This window comes from Hetaerina americana, unplaced genomic scaffold, assembly GCF_022747635.1.
Source record: "Hetaerina americana unplaced genomic scaffold, ioHetAmer1.1.p SCAF_3, whole genome shotgun sequence".
NCBI lineage: Eukaryota > Metazoa > Arthropoda > Insecta > Odonata > Calopterygidae > Hetaerina > Hetaerina americana.
In genome coordinates this window covers 24,068,687-24,091,193 of record NW_027286874.1, presented here as the reverse complement: position 1 = coordinate 24,091,193, position 22,507 = coordinate 24,068,687, and the positions used below count along the sequence as shown (strand labels likewise).

The window sequence follows — 22,507 nt, the reverse complement described above, 5'->3', positions numbered from 1 at the left end:
CTATGTGGCACGCAATACGGGAGCGATGAAGAATCGGCGCATGGCTTCGTAATCTCCGCTGCTCTAACTCTTACCACAGCCGTTATTCTAATGGAAGCATTTGATGATAAGTAAACACTTTCAAATAGGCTTCCATCTGTTTATTTTATGTAGGGTAAGTTGCCGAGAGGACGCAGTATAAACCAGTTGCAAATCACCATGCACACAGAACAACGATCATAGCAAAGAGAAAGACCCTAAGTGACATTTGACCTTTGCTACGGTTAGTAAATGCAAGCAGTATCCTGAAGCAATTCGGGATTTCATTTATGCGAAAGATCATTTTTGTCCAGAGCTAATAACTTAACTCTATCATTGCTGTTCATTTCACAAGCCAAAAGGTGTCAAAAATTGAATCACGGAAACGGGACTGGGATTAACATACATCCGCGAGTTTCCACTAAGTATATAATCTCTTGAGGAATTAAAAGAGTTAGAAAATTTTTAATAATTACTTTCTACTTATTTAAATAATTGTTACCTTCTTGGAACTCTGCAAAAAACGTAATTTATATATTTATATACAAAAATATTCGACGCCGCCATGTCGAACCCGGGCCCTCTTGACAGGAAGTCAGTACGATAGCCACCACACCATCTCAATCCCTTTGAATGTTTCTGTAAGTCACATACACACACGTAAAGAGTCATTCGATAATCCAAAGAGAGTCAAAATATCTAGAGAACACTTCCATGCGTTTATTTTCTCTGAAACAGCAAAACTGATTTATTAAACCCACGTACACGTTTCCCTACCGTACATTGTGACCTAAAAAAGTAAAAATCAGTTATTTATACGATATTAACATAGTTATTCTGATGAAGTTGTGCTCTTATTGCCCGAATCCTGTGCCGGAAGAACGTTCGAGGAACTATTTGGCTGTCGGAAACAGAGCGATGGAAAACATGGGAGAGTTTTTTTTAATACTTCTTTTTGAACCTGAAAATACAAAAACCTCCAGAAATGTCACCTGGAATACCATCATAAATACTATAGCAAAATTTTCATAATTGACTTTACTGAAATTGCCATTTTAGTATAAAATTAATTGGTTATGTTGCCTACACTTATAAAATAAATATTGTAAAAAAAGTTAAAATCTTTAATCAACAAAAGGTACTGTGAAATGTAAAGACCTTAAATAATTCAGGACCCGCGGATCTTGGACCTGCCGGGCCGATGCTCTATCTGCTTGATTGCATAAAGCCTCGTAGGATTCCTACGACAATTAACGTTACTCCGATAGTTTAAGTAATGATATAAACATCTACACATTCGCCTTTATATATTCTACCACAGTTATGAACCCGAAGGTCAGTTTCACATCACTATAGAAAATAATATAAATCATAGTCTACAGACAAGGTGTACTCAAAAAAAACCAGAATGGTGCTGCGGTTGGTGGAGCTTGCGTAGCGCCCATGTCTTCCGCTAAGTGAGCAAAGCGCAATTCGTTCTGAGTTCTGCTCCGGCATTGTTGTCGTCTGAAAAGGTTGTCTGCAGTCACCTCAATACGTTCCGTAAAAGCAGTCTCGCTTGATCCCCGTTTTCCGTCATGGTGGATTTAAGTGAACAGCGGACCGATGTGAAACTTTGCTTCCCGCTTGGAAAAAATGCCGCATAAACTGTTAAGATGTTAAAAAACAGCTTAAAAAGAATGTGCAATGGGTAAAAAACTCAAGTATACCAAAGGTTTTCTCGCGTCAAGGAAAGTGAAAAATCGCTTGATGACAAACCTCGTTCATGACGTCCGTCAACGGCAATCAAACCAGTGTAAAACTTCCCGACCCGCCCGAAAGAAGCTTGTCAAGTGAAATCAAAACTCAAGAAATTGCTCATTTGTTTTTTAGAGAAGAGAGGAGTAGTGCATTATAAATTCCTCCCACCAGGTCAGACCGTTGTCCAAAATTTCTATTTGGAGGTTGTAAAAAGATTGCGTAACATTGTACAACAAAAAATGCCTCATTTCTGGGATACGAAGGACTAGTTTTTCCACCATGACAACGCACCGGCTCATGCAGTCATTTAAGTATGCCAAAAAATACATGAATCCTTTGCCCCACGCCCCTTTCTCCCCTGGCCTCCTGACATTCGCTTTTTTCCTATTTCCTCGAATGAAGAGGGACATGAAAGGACAAGGTATTGATGACGTGAAAGTGGCAAAGAAAAAAACGTGGCAGAAGCTGTCGGGAATCAAAAGAGATGAGTTTGAAAAAAGTTTCCAGGAATTTAATCGCAGAATGGATTAATGCATTAAATATAACAGATTATTTTGCAGGTGATAAGTTTTTTGTGGTAAAAAACTTAAATAGCTTAAAAAAATTACGGTTGTGTTTGGGTGCCCCCTCGTATAAGGGAAGATCGTAATAAACATATTTTTACTTCTATTCTGTTTTTAGTCCAGAAAATTGTCTTTATTGCTCAATATAACGAAGAAGTTTATGTTAAGCTTCCTCAGGTTCCAAGTCGTGATTGAAATTTTACAATTTTAAGTTGTTAGGAAAAATCATTAAATAAGTGGAAACGTTTCCATAATCATTCACCTTGACTGGGATTTAAGGCAATTTAAGGATCTCGGTCAAGGCGAATGATTTATACACTCAGAAATTGTTGCATTGTAATGCACATGTAGCGGATGACTCCGTCAAAAGTTACTGCCGCGGCATTCCCCGTAGCTTCTTGAAATTTGTTACAGACGCTTAGATATCATCTCTTAATTGATGATTAATACCATGAAAGTGGCAATTAGGGAAGAAAAATGAGTAAAATACTTGAGAAATCGGAAATTTAACCTGACAACCACGATATGGTTCGAATTATTCTTGTGTTTCAACACTGCATCCTGCATGGCGTGAAAGGCGCGAGTAGAATTGATAGGCGTAAGAGCAGTTTCTTGCATTACTACGAGGAATTTCGCTGTCCTTTTGTGAATAAAACACGTAATTAAACGAGAATTCTATCTTCCCCTACGAAATTTTACAGAATAATGACCATTGGTTCCGCTAATTAACTATTATTATTCAGGTACAATACCTGGTTGTGGGGAAGAGATAATGTGGGAGAGTACAAAGATATGCAGGGGCAGGTGGAAAGGGGAATTTGGCGGGGTCGGATAGAAGAAACCTTCCAAAGGAAGGACAGGTGTCAATCACGATTTGCGCTTTCAACGTCACTGGCTCATCTCACGCATGGCCAAGGAAAAGCACAAGATTTAATAGTTACATACACTTGAGAAGATGTGATCATTGTACAGGAGGTAAGTTGAGTGATTAAAATTTCGACTTTCCAACTAATCCTACCTACATCTTTAAAGTTCCAAGAGTAAAAAATAAAAGTTTAAATCATATGTGTTTTTACAATTAAAAAGGAGATCACAAATTTTAGAGGATATATCGCATTCATCAAAACAATTGTGCTTATTTACTCTACATTTTCTGCCTGGTTAGTTAATTCAGCCCTGAGCACACTGCACACGACTTTACTCTTTTTCGAATAATCAAGTATCAGCTTTCGTATTTCCCGTTGTCACAGGGTTGTCAAATTGAATGACATTAGAATTCGATGAATGCAGCTTACTAAAGATGACAATTTTGTGCTGTGTGAAATAGAGCAACATCAAGTCTAACTTGTGGTTATCATCATCTCAAAATTTTACAGATGACAAAATGTAACGGTGTAGGCCTCTTTTTAACAGCAATGAAACTATTTAATTGGCAATGTATATCAATTAATAGTCATTATTGTCATCCACACTGGGGAACCACTTTGAAAAACTCTTCACAGGAAAGTAATTTGTCATGTGTTTCAAGTGATTCTTGAGCATATCGGTTAAAATTTGAAGTAGTGGGGATCTCATGCGAGTTAGTGAAGTGGTGGCATTAGCTTCTGTTAAATAATGATATTACCTGAGGATGTCGCCTGAAATGCCTACAAATTTGTCGCCACCCCAGATGAAATAACGCGGAAGAAAACCCGAGTAATGCCTCATCAACATCATACAGTATACAGAAACCTTCAGGCTATTGACATTTCTAAATTACGAATCTGTTAGTTTTTCTTAATCTCATCACTTGTGAGGTTGTCAGCCATCTTATCTTTGTTACAGAAGAAGTTTTTATAACACTTCAATAATTAACATGAAAGAATGACATTAAAAAAATTTCAGTAGCAAAATTTTTAAACTCAATCTCGGGTTAAAAACTCTGTGGACCCAAACCTGAATTTTTCGGGTTCCAGATCTTTCAAGGAAATCACAGTAGGACCAGAGAAAGGAAAGAACTTCTCCAACGTATGAATTTCATATGCCTTAGTGCCTTCCTGCTCTAATCTACCAAGCTGTTAAATTCTAGCCTCGCAGAACCTTGGGCTGATTACTCTGGTTTGTGCTACTTAATTTAATGCTCGCGCGTAAGATAGACAAACAAGACTAACGCCAAAACATAGGCTTAATTCACGATTTCCTTTCCAGGAAAACTGTAACGAAAAGAAAGAATGATACGGAAAAATCATTGGAAACGCTAAAACACATGTTTTATACACCTTTTCTTTTAGATTAATTATCAATAACTATCGGTGGATACCATCTCATCAATTTGGTATGTATTTATTTAACTAAATATTCAGTCCATTGTTACCAAATAAATTAGGAGAGGAAAACTAAATAGAACTATGTGTATAGCATCACAATACAATTTCGGACAGCTGACTTTTGTGTTATTTCAACATCATCATGGCACGAGATTACTTAGGATTTAGAGAAACTGAGTTGATCCTGTCATATCGCACGAAAGTGCATAAGATCCGACGAATACTCCCAGAATTACTGAAACTTCTGACCCACATTTATGTATTTTCAACTCAATGATGTGTTCTGCTGTTGAATAATTCATGAAACGCCTGGATGAGCGACCGCGGAATTATGCAAATCCAGAACGTATGTGATGTGGCAGAGAGGGGATGAGAAAGCTGTGGTAATGAGCAGTGATGATAGCGTACGACATCCCTGCCCTTGACCCATAAGGAACAGCCATTGACAGTCACACTAAATGCATCACCGAGGGAGACAGATGATGGATCAGTTCTCCAATATGCCCGAATCCAACGATTTTGTATAACTTATTTCCAGAAATTGAACTTTTATCATTGTTAGTGGAAAACGTACGGTAAGTTCAACATTTCAGGGGATTATTTACTGGAAAAGCGATGGCACAGCATACATTCTCCTTCCAAAAATAACCTAAAATAAGGTTTCCATCATGGAGCCGGTCAAATTGCCGCAGAATTTTCGTATGGTCTCTTTCAGGTCAAGCAAAGGCATTGAATGGCAAACTTTAATTGTCTCCACCTACAGGAAAATGCTATCAAACTTGATTTCGCGAGATTTGCCCTCAATTTTTAAGTAAAATTTAGGTCGTATGAAATTAAATTAAGAAATTTCACCAGTATTTGCGACATCAATTATGTTTTATGGACTCTCCGTTGGATTTTTCTTTAGTAATTACCTAAAAAAGAGCTAAGAAATAAGAAAAAAATTTTCGTTTTCGCAATTGTATTAGTTATAAAATGAAAATCCGACACCTTCATACTCAATATATAGCGTTGTAGACTATTTATTTGAGTGCATTTACAGGCATTATTAATTCGTGTATTTATTCACAAATTATTTATTCATTGAGTTTAAGAAACCGGAGTCCCTTTAGAAATATTGAAAACATTGAATTTACAAGTCGGAAAAAATTAGACATTGCAAGGTTATTAGGTGTATTTGAAGGTGCATGTGTATAGGATATTAGGTGTATTTGTAGGTGCGTGTGTATGTTAGTAAGTGGTTTGCGTATTTGCATGTGTGTTAGGTGTATGTTTCTTGCATGAGCGTATGCATGCATGTTTCTTGCATGCATATTTCTTGCATGTTTTTTTGCGTATGGTATAAAATTGTTGCTTTTGCATGTGGTTTTTTTCTTTCTTAATTACGGGTGGTTTCCTAACACCTCCCGCCACACGCCCTTGCGGCGGCTTGCGACGTATTAAGTAGATGCAGATGTATTACGGATCAGGTGTACATGCCTGCGTAAGTATATTTTGAGGAAAATAACCTGAGAAATTGCATGCCAGTCTCTTGTTGAACGACATCTGCCAGAAAACATCAACCTTTACTTTTATTAAAACAGAGTTAATTACAAATATCAGGCGAAATACAATGAATCCTGTATCATATCTCTCATATACACTCCCTGTAGCGGTGCAGGCCATTCCAAACACTTAACTCCCCGCGGCGAAAGCACCTCCGCGGGGAAAAATCAACTGCCCCGGAATCGTAGTAGCCTCTCGTTCTTTCTAGAAGCTAACGAGCAATTTTAGTATTATACCTGACAAAAAGTTACATAACCAACTGAAATAAACTTTCCGAGGGTTTAAATATTTTGATCCAAATGGTAGTAACTGTTTTAATTGAGGCGACCGACAGCTAAGTCCATATGCGCCATTAGGGATGGATGAGAAAGGAAGGGTGGATAGAAACCCGGCTCCGAAAAATATTTGTTATGTCAAGGATTTGAACCCGAGCCCTCTCGGTAGGAAGCCTGTAGGTTAACCACCGCAAAATCCCGATCCCCCTGACCCAAATGGCTTCAGCCCCAAGTTGCTCTTTATTCCAAACATCAATCCGCGTCCTTATCATTTGTCTAAAGAGGAGTAGCTTTCTTGATATAGTCATCCAGCATCAAAACCGTTTTCGCCTAGCTTTACGTCGAGGCTCTCAGGTCTTTCATCCATTCAGAAAAGTGAAAAACACGCGCAATGAATGCGTGCCCTGCAATGTTTCAAATCCCTTCGCCCGATTGATCGCACTCGCAACGCGTGTACTTACAACCTCCTGACCAAAAAAATCAAAGGCAAACGCGCGATGGCGCGGGGAGGATAGGGGGAGTAGGGAGCGGCGCACGAGTGACAACTGGTTCGCGTGGGGCGGTAGGATCAGCTGGTTTTGCACTCGGCTCATTTATCCCAAAATGGGTGGAGCTGTCATGGAGAAATGGGGTAGGTTGAGGGGGAGACGAGTGGGATGGTAGTAGGGCATCCACGGAAAGGGGAGGGATAATGGAGAAAGAATAGTTGAGTAATGTAATGGAGAGATGGGGAGATGAGGGTCCCCGTTTACCCCTAAGTCATGAATAAAGGGTTGGACGGGAAAACCCTCTCCTGCTTACGGAGAAACCATGTGAGGGAGATAAACAAAATTCAGGGGAACCTATTTTGGCTACTCTTCTTCGCCGACCGCCGTTGCCTTCCCACCTGCCCTTTAAATTCCCCTTTCCTTCTCCCAATCCGAAGTGTCCTTCCCAAAAGAACACTATATTGTTCATTTTGGAACCCAAGGGGCAATAAAGCATTTAACCTTAAACCAGGAGGACCGTAAACATTCATTTCAAGAAGACATCCTCCCTTTAACATGAAATTTCAGGAAGACTAATTCACCAATCAAAAACAGTCATAAACATGTAGATTAGGAAATTTAAGGCATTCCGTGACTTCAGAAAAATAATGAAGGCAATTAATTTGTGACAGAATGAATTATTATTCTTAAGGCCAATTTCATGCGCATTAGCAGAAAAGATAACACAGATTTTTAATGGTAATATAGATCAGTGCGGTTTATAATTAAGGCCCATAGTTGAATATTATTAGCGCTAATATTTTACAGTCTAAGGTATGATTTGGGTGGACACAGACTAGACAACGGTCCAAAATATATTTCCTTGCTTCTCCTGACAAAACAACCTATTATCTGACACTGCAGTAAGCCCCTCTTTCTTTGCGCATACTTCCTTCCCCTGCCATTCTGTCCAACATGCCTATCCTATTGCTACCACTTTTTCGTCATTCTAATACTCACTTCTTTCGCCATCTTAAACATCCCATTGCCAATCAAAACACTCTGCATCCATCTGTTCTGCCTTCCTATGATTTCTCCCAACAATTCCTTCTCTTCCCTCACCATACCTTGCACTCCCTCGTTTGTTTTCCTATCTGCCCACTTCACTTTCTCCATCCTTCTTCACACATACATCCCAAAAGCCTTTAATGTACGCCTATAATCTTGCTTTGATGACCATGTTTCCGCGCTGTATAAAACCACGCTCCAAATACAAGTCTTAACGAGCCTTTTCTTAACATCCTTACTCAAAATCCTTGTCATCAATTCCCTCTTCGTGAAAGCTTATTTGCCTGATTCAATTCTTTTTCTAACGCCACTACTACTTTAACATATTGTTTAAAACTCCTACGAGATAGATAGAATGTTTATAACTACTAATTTAATATTTAATTAGCTTTCTTCTGTCAGAAAATTCACCTGACATTTTTCTGTTTTTCTTTATTCTCATATCGTGCTTGGCTTTTTAATGTGATCAGCAATGTTTGAATTACTAATCTTTACTTGACAGTATAGAATGCCGCCTAAATTTTCCATCACTTTTCAGTATTTCAGCTCCCACTAACAACATTGATTCGGACTGGTTTCGATTGGATCTGATAAGTTTCATTAACTCCACATTTTATTTTTCTATTCCACAAGGGTTCTTGAGCTTGCTTTCTTATACTTAATCAGTAACGGTGGAAACTTATATTTGATCAGTTCACCTTTTGGTTTAAAAACTACAAAGTTTAAATGGATTATACATGTAGATATCCTATGATTTGAAGGCAGTTTAAAGATATTCCAGATAAATCGATTACTACAGAGTTATCTCTGAAATAAAAAATTAATAATTTGGTACGTTTTTCCTTCCTTTCCTAATATTAAATACATATTCATTTAAAAGTAACAATTATTCAATTTACTATTTCTTAATACATATTATTCTGGATTAATTTTAACGGTTTGTTTTTTCAGTCGAAGGAAGTAATATTTTTTCGAGGAGGAGATAAGCATTCTCAATTCATCAAACGGCCATTTGGTTGAAATTAAAGGGAATATAGCGTTATTTCTTACAAAAATTCTATCTTTTACTCTTCTTCTACATCAACACAATAAAACGTAGGGCGCTAAAACGGCGTGTGGCAAATTGTGAAAAGGCACCAACCATATTAGGTACGCAAGTTTTTACACACAGAGCTTTAAACTCCTCATATAGAGTTAAGGCAACATAATATAGGTACAAATTTCATTTTGACTTCTGAAAAAATCTTTTCCAGGTTAATTTTATCGGTGAATGAAAAAATCCTTAAATTTAATGAAGTCTTTTATTATTCAAGTAAGGTTAAGTTGTAAAAATACGAATGGTTGTGAGCCTTAATATTTTTACGTCTGGAAAATTGAATTTTTAGGATGGGAAAGAGACACTAGCAATATAGAGCAGATTGTAAAAACCGGGCATTCTCGAAATTTCAAGTTGGAAAAACGAAATGATCGGGTGGAGAAAATTGCCATGTTGAATAAAAATGAGCACAAGTTGTCTCCGTGAGTTATATTTAACGAAGAAAGTATGTTTATGCCTAGGTAAACTAGATAAATGCATTATCGTTAAAGTTTAAGTTCTAGCTAAATACATTCCTTACTTGTCAATTTCAATACAATACGTGACTTTCAGATCTAGTATTCATGCAAACGTTGTCAAGGTCTAGGACAGCATGGAGAGACCAAGGAATATTATATTGAATTCTTTAAGTAGCCGAAATACATCATTGTACAATAAATAAAAGGAATGAGCAATTATTTTGTTTCGGCTGCAAACATTTCCAAGATAAATTTAATGAAAGCTACTTTTCATTTAATGTTCATTTTTTAAGTAGTGTAAATATTTTATTGTTGCTTGTGGAGGGAAAATACTTTTAAATTAAGTTCTTTCTAGGTGGGATTTTTTAAGGGATAATATATGTATCGCTGGCGACGTTAAGTAAACTACATGTTAAAAGAACAGACTACGGCAGGCGAGTTTTGGGGTAGATCAGACGTATGTTCATGCTTTGAAGCGTAGGAAGTCGACTTACACGGGGCGAGGTAAACGAATCCTTGATGTAGTGACCTTGCGCATTAATGAAAACTATATTTTACATCATGTGAGTTAGTGACAAATATTCATTTAGTACTGAGGCACTCGTGCATCGTGAAGATAAACTCACATCTAGCAAGAATATTTATGATGGTATAGGATTGCTTTTGGTGAGTAGCGTAAGAGAATGTCAACAGGAAAAGACTGTTGAAATGAAATTTTAGACTTGGTAATTCCAAGCACTTTTTATTTATGTACACGACCCAGGTTTCGCCGTTGAACATCATTAGAATAGATAAATTGAATAAGCCAATTAAAAGTTTTTCTACTTCCTCTAGTCTTTCTTCATTTACACTCAATATGAAAGAATTCTACCAAGTAACGTCTGAGACAGTATCCTTTATCATTTCCTTTCTCAGATCTTCATACTTCCTCCCTGGCGTTTAAAAGGTCTTTCTCTTTCTTTCCTCTCTTTCTTTTACCTTTCCTCCATCACCTTCTTATTTTATACCTTACTTATACCATCCGGCCACCTCTGCACTCCCTTGGGTTTCATAGCCTAATCTTTCTCTGGGTTTCACAAGCAATTTTCACGCTTCTCCTGCCATACTTTAAACTTAGGTGTTCATCTTTCCCTCCATTCAACTTGCTACTAATTCTTCTCCCTACTCGCGTCTCAAATAGTTTTATCTTACGCTCACCTTCTTTTCTCCATGACTGCATTTTTTTGGATTCGTTTAACCCTCCGCTCCACTCTGAGTCCTTTTAATCTTTTGTTTACCTCTTTATACTGAGCGTAGATGCCATCAATTCCCTTTTTGGATCGACGCAATTATTCTCCCACTTTTTCTATTAATAAACCAATTATTCTTCAAATTACTCTCCAAATACGCGCACTCCTTCACCTACCCTAGTTTACTCCCTTCTAATTAAATGATTCACATCCACTTCTTGATAAACTCATTACTCGGCTTATCTTGCAATGAATCTTCACTAGGTATATTTTGCATTGGTCCTGTAATACATTCCACCATAAATAGTACTCCCTTTGTTGGATGGCTAAGCAAATGTTAGATAATAAGCAAACCTAACTACTTTAATCACTACGCCGCATTGGCGATGACAAACAGTCCTGTCACACATCTAACGACGTATTCCCTTGCCTTTAATTGCCCATCCCTATTCTCGCAGTGGTTCCTTATCTGTGCCGTTTGGTTTATATGCTGTTTTCGAACAAGCCGCCTATCCCTATAACCTATGATTAAAATCCATAAATCACCCACCAGGTTTGTGCACTTGGTCGTACACCTTACCCGAACAGTGAAGATCAAGAAAGCATCCGTGATAAATACACACTATTCCTTCTTACTAATGCTCTCATAACTAAAATCTGTCTTTCATGCTTTCCTCCCCTTTCTATATCCATATGATACATGTATGGGTGCATGCTCAGCTGCTATACAGCCTATTAATGCTTTTCAGGGCTGATGTATATGAAATTCAAATTTTTTGCCCATAGTCCTCACACTCTGCCACTGAACTCTTTATCGGGTATCAAGAAGACTTCTGGATAAATCCCTTCTCCGTAATTTTGATCTTATTAGGTAATCAGGTGAAAGAGCTTTAGTAAACTGGGGAACTAAACTCAGCAATTAACAAAACCTATTGCCATTTTATCTTTGCTCATTTAGCGAATGAAGTCCATCGTTGATTATGACTTACCTTCCATGCTGTGGTCCCACACTAGCCGAGTCATACGCAGAGCTAGCAGTGATGTCAGCATCTGGTATAGCACCATTTTCCATCCCCAGAGGTTCATGGCAGCCTCCTGTACAGAAAAATGAATATATATTAAGAAGGATATAAGCCATCGAGCACCTAAATTTTGCAAAGGAATTGATGTGCCATCATATAATTATTTGAATGAATGATATAACAACCCAGTAGCTGTTCAGAGGCAAGGTTCTCACGAGAATTTTCAATAGATACTAGAAGTTGAAATGCGCTGGATAAGTTATGTTAGGAATATACTAATGAAATCTTATAAGAAAAATGTGAAAAATAAGGCGCTTAAGATGGTACACTAGAAAGACAAATTCCTCCGATGAGAAAAATATAAAAGAGATTGACCTGCAACGGAGGATGAGTGTTAGATTTCAACTAATATTAGGATCTGGATGAAAATAAGGATTAGGTAACTGTAAGATTAAATATAAAAACCATTGAATTAAGCCGTCTTTAAACTAATTACCTTTGCCACCTACCTAACTAATAACGCCTGCAACTGATTACACTGCTGTAATTAGCCAGGAAAATGGTAAAAGAAATAACTTGAACCGATAAATACTGATTCACGAGTACACTTGGAAATTATATATGTTTATAGTTATCTTTCATATGGTATTCCGCAATATTTGCGAACAGCTTTTGAAATACATTAAGAATATTTGTACTCTAATTCTTCGGCAAACATTGTGAAAAACATTCAACATTCCGTCTTTAGAATGGAATCTTGCTCAAGTGACTTCAAACAATATTTTAACCAAACAACGCAAAATGTAATCCTGTCTGGCAGGCAATATGATAAGACTAGTGGCTAATACGCAGTGGTCTTGCCTTTGAAATAATGTCCGACTTCATTTGACGGAAAAATGTTTTAGAAAACACAAGTATAACAACAAAACGTCCTTTCCCAATTGATTGTTGGCACCCGCTCTCTGGATAACTCATACGGCAGAGAGCCAAAAGATTCATACTGCTGAAGAATTTTAAGACAGGCATTATATGCTCACCCAAGATGGGAATGTTGTAGCAGATAATTAAGGTTTTCCCATGATGAGAGATCCATATTCATTTTTATTTCATTTACTTTCTATTTCTATTCAATTCTACTTCCGGAGGACGGGCATTTATGACGGGCGAGTCCTTCATTTGGCGTCTTGAAAAGGATTTTTCAAAGTCAATACGCCAGCGGTTGTATATAAGGATAAAATCGACACTCGATACCTTCAGGTGAAGGTTAAGGTAATCCTTCTCAAGTTTCATGCTTTAATGCAGTTCATAGACGTACTCCAAATGTTCCATATTTCCTCGTCTACTACTATCATATTAGGATTCGCATCCCTGTTGTTGCGCAATTTCGCTTTATTCCTCCGAAGCGATTTTTGATTAACTTATGTAATTTTCCAATGTTACTCTTTCTTATTATTTCCTCGCAGCACCTTCCTATCATCTCATTATCCATAACCCTACATATTCGCATTAATTCTTTTCGTATCACTTCGTTCAAGGCTTCCTCATCTTCATTCAATGGATTCTTGTAATTTTAATATCTTCTGAATGCTGTCTTTCCGGAATAATGGTCGCATTGCCGATACGACACACGGGAAAGTTGGGTCTAATAAATAGGAAGCTTTGGTTGGTTCTGAATGCATGTATTGAAATTAAGAAACATATAAAGCCAATACAAATCAGCCCAACTGGTCAGAAATTCCACAAGGTAGTATTCATCGTGCCTACAAGCACAAGTGATAGAACCGCAGCAGAGATATATGTATATCCAAGCGAGAGAGTACGTGATTTATTTGAATTTTTCCATTTCATTACGTCCGGCGGGCAGCTGATGCAGAGATAATTCTCTCGTTAGCCCCCGACTGCTGAGTGTTTGACAAGGGCGAGGGTCTTTACTATCTAGTAAACCTTAGCCAGACATTCTTTGGTTCTAACCGTTTTCGTTATCTATTTATTTCAATTATTTTTAGTATGTTTATTATATTTATTTTATTATTATTTTTATTTTCAGTTATTTTTTATAATTTTAATTGATTTACTGCATATATCTTCTCTAATTTCCATCACCCATCCTTTGCCCATTGTTGACTCTTTCCAATATATTAATACGGCCGTAGTTACCGTACGCTTTATACCTTACGTCAGCAGTCAGAGATTCTACGTGCTTACGAGTATGTTACTACAAATAATTTTCTTATATTTCCTCTTATTAAGCATTAATAAAGACGTATTGCGTTATGATTAGGTATTTTCTATTTATTAAAATTTTATCCCAAAATTTCATTTACATCGTAATGGCAATTTTTCTCTAACAGACAATTTTAATGGACATATTACTGGTCAACTTACCGAAATGTGTATGGCGCCAATTTTTCTGTCTCTGTCGCTAAAATTAATTTGTATTGCCTGAATTTTTGAAATGAATTTTTCTTTAAAAAACACTGAAATATTCAGAACCATACCTAAAAATATTAATTTTTTACAATTAGTGAGTATTTATCGTGTATGATATGTAAGAAAATTATAACATTATTCAGATTTATTAAAAATAAAACTATGTGAAGAGGTGATAAAGAATCCTTTTCCTGGGAGATGATGATCATTGACTGCTATACCCATTCTAAATTTTTCTAATTTCAACAAGAAAACTAGACCACACCTTATCATTTTTCCAATTTATATCTTTCGCTCATTTAATCAAAAAGAGAATATTATTTATCAAATGGAGTTGTAATTTTCAATTTCCTTGTAACTTGAATTTAAATATTATATTCATTATATTCAGCATCTACTTAACAGTCTCGATAGTTTGTTTTTATTAAATATCAATTAAAAAGTTATTGATAATACTTTTTAAGTCTTCCTTAAAAGTAAATTATTTTGGAAACTCAGGAAAACTGGAAAATTATTTTGGATAAATGAAAACGTGTCTGGGCAACAGAAAAGTGAAAGCACGACAAAAATGATGAATCATACATCAGCTTCTTTTGTTTTTCTTTTAAATAAAATGAAAAGAAATCCCTGAAAGGGAAGAGACTAATTCTCCGACGATATTCAATTCCCTCCTCTATCTATCTTCCTTGGGGAGAAGAGTGCGGTCGGTCATTTAGTTTCTTTATATTATTTTTGAGTCTCTCCTACGTTGAGTTATTTTTTTAATTATTACTCAATGGTCTGGGTTCCTCCTTTGAATAAATTTCTTGCAAAACGTCGCCTGAGAGAAAATCTCTCCTTGAACCCTTCATTTCCTCCTCGTTGACAGGCCTTAAGGACCAAAAATGGCTCCTGTGAATGGGAATATTTAAGTCAGGATAATGAAGGGGAAGAGGGGGAGACGGAAGGTGAAGATTGTAACGGAGCCGCTTAGTGGGGGGATAATTTTCTCCTGTCCCTATTTTTTTCCCTCTTAGTGTCAACTCGGATCGCTTTGAAGAGTCACGGTCCCCTCGTCTTGGAATTCGGCATCTCTTCCTGCCCTCTAAGATCCTTTCCTCTTAACTTTCATTCTTCGATTTTGCTTCGACCGCTAACCTCTTGGTTTTCTAATTTTACCCATAAATTACTGCTGGATCCACTTTTTTTCTAGTCTTAATTAATAAAAATCTGAATTCCTAGCTCAAATATGCTACATTTTCCTTAACTTTTAATGTGCAGGGTCATAAATACAATTTATCTACCAATGCGTGTATGGGATTTGTTTGACATGTTCAAGTTTTATGACTTCGCTACGTCCTGGCCGTTGGCTCCTTTAAATGAATCTAAAAGAATTCTGAAGATAGAACGATTAAATTTTTCAAGAGAATTATAACTTATTATCAGTGCTAAATGATCATTATTTAACATCATTTAGCTAAAGAAACATCTTATTGGAAAAAGTTGATAATATTTACGTTAAACAGTCAACAAGCGAATGAGAAATGAAAATGTAACTATTAATTTTTTAAGCTTATTTTGAACCACCGTTACCGCTTTCCGATGAGGACCTTTATGTACTTTTCTTGGATTTTTTCCATCTTTTCTTCTAAATATTCAATAATCCTCACTCATCCTATCATTATATATTGAATATAAGAGAAAATGTAATGATATATTCAAATCCTTTTATGTTTACGAATTTTAGTTACAAATTTTACTACCTTGTCATTACAGCATTTTTAAAGTAGATTTTTGTGTATCTTTCAATGAGATTGCTTCAAATAATTTTTATTTTTAGTTTTAAGTTTGCGGTTCATTTCCGGAAAATCTGTTGCTGAAATTTCGAATGAATGGCGGTGATTTCAAGGCAGTAAACATTTCATAGCAAAAACAATATTTATCCCTAGGATAAAAAACTATTTTTATTTAATATTTCTAACTTGCTTTACTCAGTTGTTTCGAAAGCCTCAAATGTTTTCGGAAAATAGCTACTTCAGCTACGGAATCGCGCTCTACATTCCTCCCCAGTAATCAAAGATTAGCTTTACTTTGCCGACTTTTGCTAACAATGCATGTACTTTAAATTGATTGTCGTTTTATATATTTATTTTCTGAACTATCACTTTAAGTTTTTATGCAGACACCATAATTTGCTTTAATCTAGGCTTTACTTTTGAGAAATTTAAATAATTAAATATATTTTTCTTAGCGGTAATATGAAAACCATCTCAAAAGGTAGCTATTTACAATATTTTGAAATGGTTTTTGATAGAAATTTTGATTTATTGAGCCATGGAATGTTACCCTATTTTTTTGAAGAATCTCTCTTAAAATTGCCCCTCAATTTTTCTCTCGAGTGTCTTGTTTTTTTGTATTGATCATTCCACAACAACGTCATGCTTTATTCCCTTTTGTATGCTTTGCTCTTCTGCTGCCTTGTTCCAGTTTCTTTTAGACTCCCTGCTCTCGGGGAAAAAATCCAATTTTGTGGTTATAAAGGAGTTCTTTATGGTTTCAAATTTCCAATAAACAGCCATCGTATTTTTTCGATATTACGCTCTCCTTTTTCAAAAGCCTTGTTCAATAGAATTTCCAAACAATGTATATAAAATATCTCTATTGCCGGAGATTCTATTGAAGAATGGTTATCGAAAGATATTACTATGTAAAATAGTTGAGATACTTTATCTCATGTATGAAGGCAATTCTGACGAATCACCATCATATAATATCTTCCGAAACACAAGTATTAAACTCTGTTTATACGGAATATTTAATGATATAAGTATAATATACAATTTTTAGCATTGAAAATATAAAGAGCACTATCCCAGAAGTTTGAGAAAAACAACTTTCAAAATACGCTTTAGTTCTATTCAAATTTTCTGATAGTTATTCATGAGACTAATTCACAAATTCAAAGAATCTAAGGGAGATTACTTACTTACAGGACAGTCACTTTTAACGAAGTAATCCGCTAATGCGCGTCACAATGCAAAAATTTCAAAGTGAAAAAATTATTTGCTTTCTGAACGGGGGGGGGGCCCGTTCAAGGAGAATGAAAATCTGCTGCTCACGGTACAGGGCAAGAAGATTGTTTCAAGAGCAATTGACGCAGATGTAGGCGCGAGGGATGCTCACGCATAGTTTGTATGAAAAGTATCGGTAAAAGTTTCAGAATTGATTTATTACAGTTATTGCTACAATGCCTCAAAAATCTTCAAAGAACTTCCATTGAGGTTGGACAGACTTTTGCCAGCAGCTTTTCTGCAACTCGTAGGCTCCCTGGAAGGCGGATTCGGGAAGGTTCTAAAGGGTACGCGTGGAAGCTTTTTTGACGACGCCTGGGGTCTCATGGTGGTGTCCTTTGAGGAAGGATTTCACTGTTTAGAATAGGAAATAGTCTGCTGGTCCTGAGTCGGGACTGCAAGGGGGTTGGGGGATCATCACTATGCCGTGACCGAAAGTCTTCGTTAAGAGACACTTGACTCTGCTTTTGGTCGTCCGTCAAGATCTTCCGGGAGGACCAGTTTAGCGCAGATCCTTCGTATCACCAAATTTACAGTAACAATGGTGAGGTCTACCATTTTATCAATTTCAATGCAATCTGCGATCAAGCTCATACTTAACTGACAGTCTGAATTCAGCACTTAACGCACAATTCAGGAAAAATGGTTACCAATACTTTTTATACAAACCTTTTAAAATTGGCCGTAGTACTGAGATGTGGACTTCGAGTCGAATCCGCATAAATACCTTAGAAGTTGCAGACTTAAGTTCGGCATTTGCAGTGTAACGTGATGGCATTGCTCTGATAACATATAGTGGAAGCCATATATTCCTCTAAACTGAACATAGGGTGGAGACGTCTATGAAGCGAATATTAGTCATATTGGATAAGAGTAATTGGGCGAGAAAAATATCGAAAGGTTGGGGAAAGATTTACTAGGGATAGAAATTAATTGTATTTTGTCAGACATCTGGAACAATGGAAATAGTGTTATTTAGTAAGGAAAAGACTAGAGGTTAAACTGAATCTTTCTGTCCAAGCGGCCATCAGGACATGAGTCTGGGGGATGTAAGGTCACAAGTCATTACGGTAATTAGTGATCATTATCATTCCCTGCTATTTTAGTTTCATGTGATGCAAATGTCTTGCACGGGATTTTGTACAGTCAGATAGTAGGATTATACATAATAGTCCGGAAAGAATGGGGGAACAAAAGTAAGGTTTTTGGCGGTATAATACAACGATCGTGATGTCGGAAATAGTAGTAGGAAAGCCTACAGAATCTATGATAGTAAAAGTGAATACACTGACGTCCAGCCATAAAGTATAGGCTCTAGAACAACTGTGTGAATAGTCTGAAAAGTACCTCCAGCAAAATGTTAAAATAACACTGAGCCTAATCAAAATGGTGGACTGGAGAGAGAACAAAAGGTGATGCAGAATAAACCAACTTGAGTTGGAGATATGAAATTGAAAAAGAAACAGGGACTGACGTGCAAATGTTTTAAACATCATTGGCTGAAAAAACTCTTCTAGCCAAGTAGACGCGGAATATGCACGTCGTAGATACCGGTGAAGAGGACCAGGTCGACTTTATCCATGTGATAAAAAGGCACAAGTCATACCTATCATAGACAAGGTTTAGTGAACGCGACCTGGTGGTCTCGGAAGGACAACAAAGATACAATAATTAGAAAGGTATATGTGAATAAGACATCTGGGCAATATGTTGCCGCAAATCAATGGCCATGCACGTATGGTCACGCATATCAAGGGGTTATGTAATGGTGTGCGTGTATAGTAAATGTTGTGGCACGTGCTAGGGAGGACCACATTCATGCGCATATGGGGAGGCTGGGGAGGGGACCAGGCCACCTTCCCTACTCTTCTGGGCTAATTGGCTGACCAGTAGCACCCTGAGTCGCGCAATCCCTTTTGGGATGACGATCGTTGACTTTTGGACACAAAAATCTGTGCATATACGCTGGCTGATCCTACGGGCGCAGCTCTGGTCTTGTGGATCCGCATAAGATATGATTGGCTCTCTTGCATCGATGTACAGACTGATCGTCAAGACTGAAACCTTCCGAATCGCGTGCTACCGTTCCATTACTTGTGCTTGTAGCCACGATGAATACTGCCTTGTGGAATTTCTGACCAGTTGGCCTGATTGGTCACGTATTCTCTCGCTTGGATATACAGCATTGAACCTTGCTAGTCTCAAGCACTCAAACTCTATCAGGGCTTTCGAGAGGTTTCCCTCTGCGCCAGGGTCCCACCAATCACACGTAGTAAAATAAAATTAAAAATTATAATAATAATAAATGAAAATTAATCACGCACTCTCTAGCTTGGATGTACTATGCAGCATTGATCCCTGCTAGTCTCAAGCACTCACACTCAATCACGGCTTCCGAGAGATTTCCCTCTGCGCCATAAGAAGTGTACATTTATGATAACGTTTTAAGCTATATATGTAGGAAATAAAATAATATTTCTGAAAAATGGCCATACTTTGGATATTATATTCTTTTTTTCAATCTTGTCTACCTAAGAATTGAAAGGAAATCCCACGGAAATAATTTCCCTAAAATATTGTAATATATTTGTGGTTTACTGTGAGTAGTCACACAATATACCTGGAAGTTATTCAGTCAAGTTTTTTAAATTCTATTATTTCAATTATTTTGCTCTCATTATAGAATGCAATGCGATTTTGATTTCCATCGGGGATAAGAACGAAAAAATTGATTTACATTTATCATTTAAACTTTGAATTCAATGGCAAATATTTGTTTACCGAAATATAAGTGATAGAAAACTAACTTTCACTTGGAAAAGGCAAGCAAAACTACACTTTTCTACTGCCTGCAGAGGTGTCACGTTGACAAATTAAGTTATATACAAAATAGAAACCTTCCATTAGAGCGCTGTCTCTTTTAACCTATGAATGCATGGCTTATAAGGTGTGACCAAGGAAAATGGAAGACAAGAATATTTAAGCCAGTTCACCAAATCATTAGCTCTAGTACACCCGCTGAGGGAAAATTCCAGATCCACTCATCTTTCAGCGGTGTTATTATAAAAGTTCAACGTGTTTCATCTTGGGGCTACGTCAGCCACGAAGGATTTTGGCGAGGCCAATTAAAACGGTTGCTAAAAAAAATAGGGGAGCCAGAAGAACAAGCGAAGGGAAATTTGGAGAGAGGGACTCGTGATGAACTCCTTTAAAATTTGCATAGAAACTTTGAAAATTCAGAAGGACCACGGATTATGTAGGGGAGAGAGAGAAGAACTGGACCTGGGAAGGAGAACACGGCGGCACGATATGGAACGGTACAAGGGCAGAAAGAGTGCGGAGGAGGGTGCAGGGGCGACGGGAAGTAGGAATGGTGCAGTGGGATTGGGTAGGAGGAAGGACTGAGGGAGCGGGAAAGGGACAAAAAAAAGTGGGCCGTCGCGAAGGAGATTGTGACACTTATTAAAGAGGCGGCCCTCGTTAATCATTCTCGGTAGGACAGGGCGCGGTGGTGTTGCATCCTCCGCAAGACCCTCTCCCTCTCTCCCGCCGCCGCCGCCTCCTCATCTCGAGATCCCCACATCCAGGCTCCATCTCTTCTCCTCCTCCACCGTTTTTTTTTCATCCTCACCTTTTCTTCTCCTCTCGGGGCATCTCCCTTATCTCCCACACCCCTTAACACCGTGGCGCATTGGGAGGCGCACACAAAAGTTTCGTGACGCCTCGATGATGGGGCGAAAATGCTTCGCTTTACGCTAAAGACGCCCGGAGTGAGTAGCTCTCGGGAGTTTTCTATCCGGGATAACTCGTTAGTGCCGAAATTGCCTACTGCTGCCCGAGGGAAAAACTAGGGTAAAGTACGATCCAGGACGCCATCGAGCGCGACTGCGGTTTCCGCAAGCTTTCCACCGCTCTTGCCTCGTGCTCGGCACGGCTGTGATGTTAAATTAAATTTTGATCACTTTCCTCGTTGGTAATCATTATCATGTTGTGGATTTTCATCATGAATTTTTTCATTTCCCCCTCTTAATTTCACAATTTTTCCGAAGGAAAGTGGTTGCATTGCACATGCAATAACATTTTCACTTTCGATTTCTTAAAAATGACTCAGGGCAAAATATGTAACTAAAAATGGTCCAGTATTGAGCAGCTTCAGATTACACGCTTGCAGTACAATAAGAACTAAAACTGCCCAACGATCATAATTTGTTGATTTTGTGAATTTAGTCCGAAAATTTGTTTCTTTGAAACAAAATTTGTTTCCTTAAACTCATTCGTGAAATATTGCTTCAACAAAAACTGTGTGTAGCTAACTTATAAAGCACTCTTTCTCTTCACAATGTAATTATATAAAAAAATGAAAACAAAAATAATTTTTAAGGTGGAATAGCCATCAATTGGAAATATTATCACTCTAATAACAATGATGTAAAATAAAAAATTATTGCGTGATAGCTATACGCGTCAGCTGCATAAAAAGTAATAAATTAAAGCAGCATAATATTTGATATGCATTCACTGCAAAAACGTTTAAAGCTCTAATGATCTACATTTATTACGCTTAAAAAAGTCTTAATATCTGAAAAAGGTAGGACCTGAAATGTAAGAAAAGTCTAACAGAAATATATATGTACATACAGAGCTTATCCTAATATAGATTTTAATTATCGACTGAACGCTATAATGGGTAGGATAAACGACTGGCAAGAAAATTATAGCCCAGGACCATTAATTTACCATACGTTTTCCTAGGATTTGGCGATTTATAGATCAATATACGGTTAACATATTCAGTTGGCAATTAGAAGAAGATTAATTTTATCATAAACGCATTTCATAATACAGGCTTTTCTTCAAATGAAAAATTGAATGAACACTTATGGTAGAGTACTGTCACATCAACGATAATTAGTTTAAAAATTATCACAGAATTTACCCTTTTTTGTGTTAAACTCTGATGCTAACAATTTTAGCCCTTTAGTAATGTTTATTTAACATTTGTTTCCCTTTGTTCATCGTGATCTAAAATAAACCGATCATTCATATTGTTATTGTTCAAATTTTATTGCGTAATCTCCTTTCTTTTTTGTTATTTTTGTCAAAAATGCCATCAATCATAGGGGGTTAAAAATAATTCGCGTAAGTCGAATGAATTATGCATAAAGAACCTTTCCACACAAATGATGAAAGAAACGTGCATCAAACATACGCATGCAAAGAAGGAAATATAGCATAGCATA

General features: G+C 37.1%; 1 protein-coding gene across 1 annotated transcript in view; it reads right to left on the bottom strand.

Moving 5' to 3' along the window:
• Positions 1-22,507, bottom strand: part of LOC139691101 (discoidin domain-containing receptor 2-like) — a 283,388-nt gene that overhangs the window by 134,204 nt on the left and 126,677 nt on the right. The window contains exon 2 of the mRNA XM_071588869.1: positions 11,755-11,860. Within this exon, the coding sequence (XP_071444970.1) occupies positions 11,755-11,860 (106 nt within the window). The remainder of the gene's footprint in view (positions 1-11,754; positions 11,861-22,507) is intronic.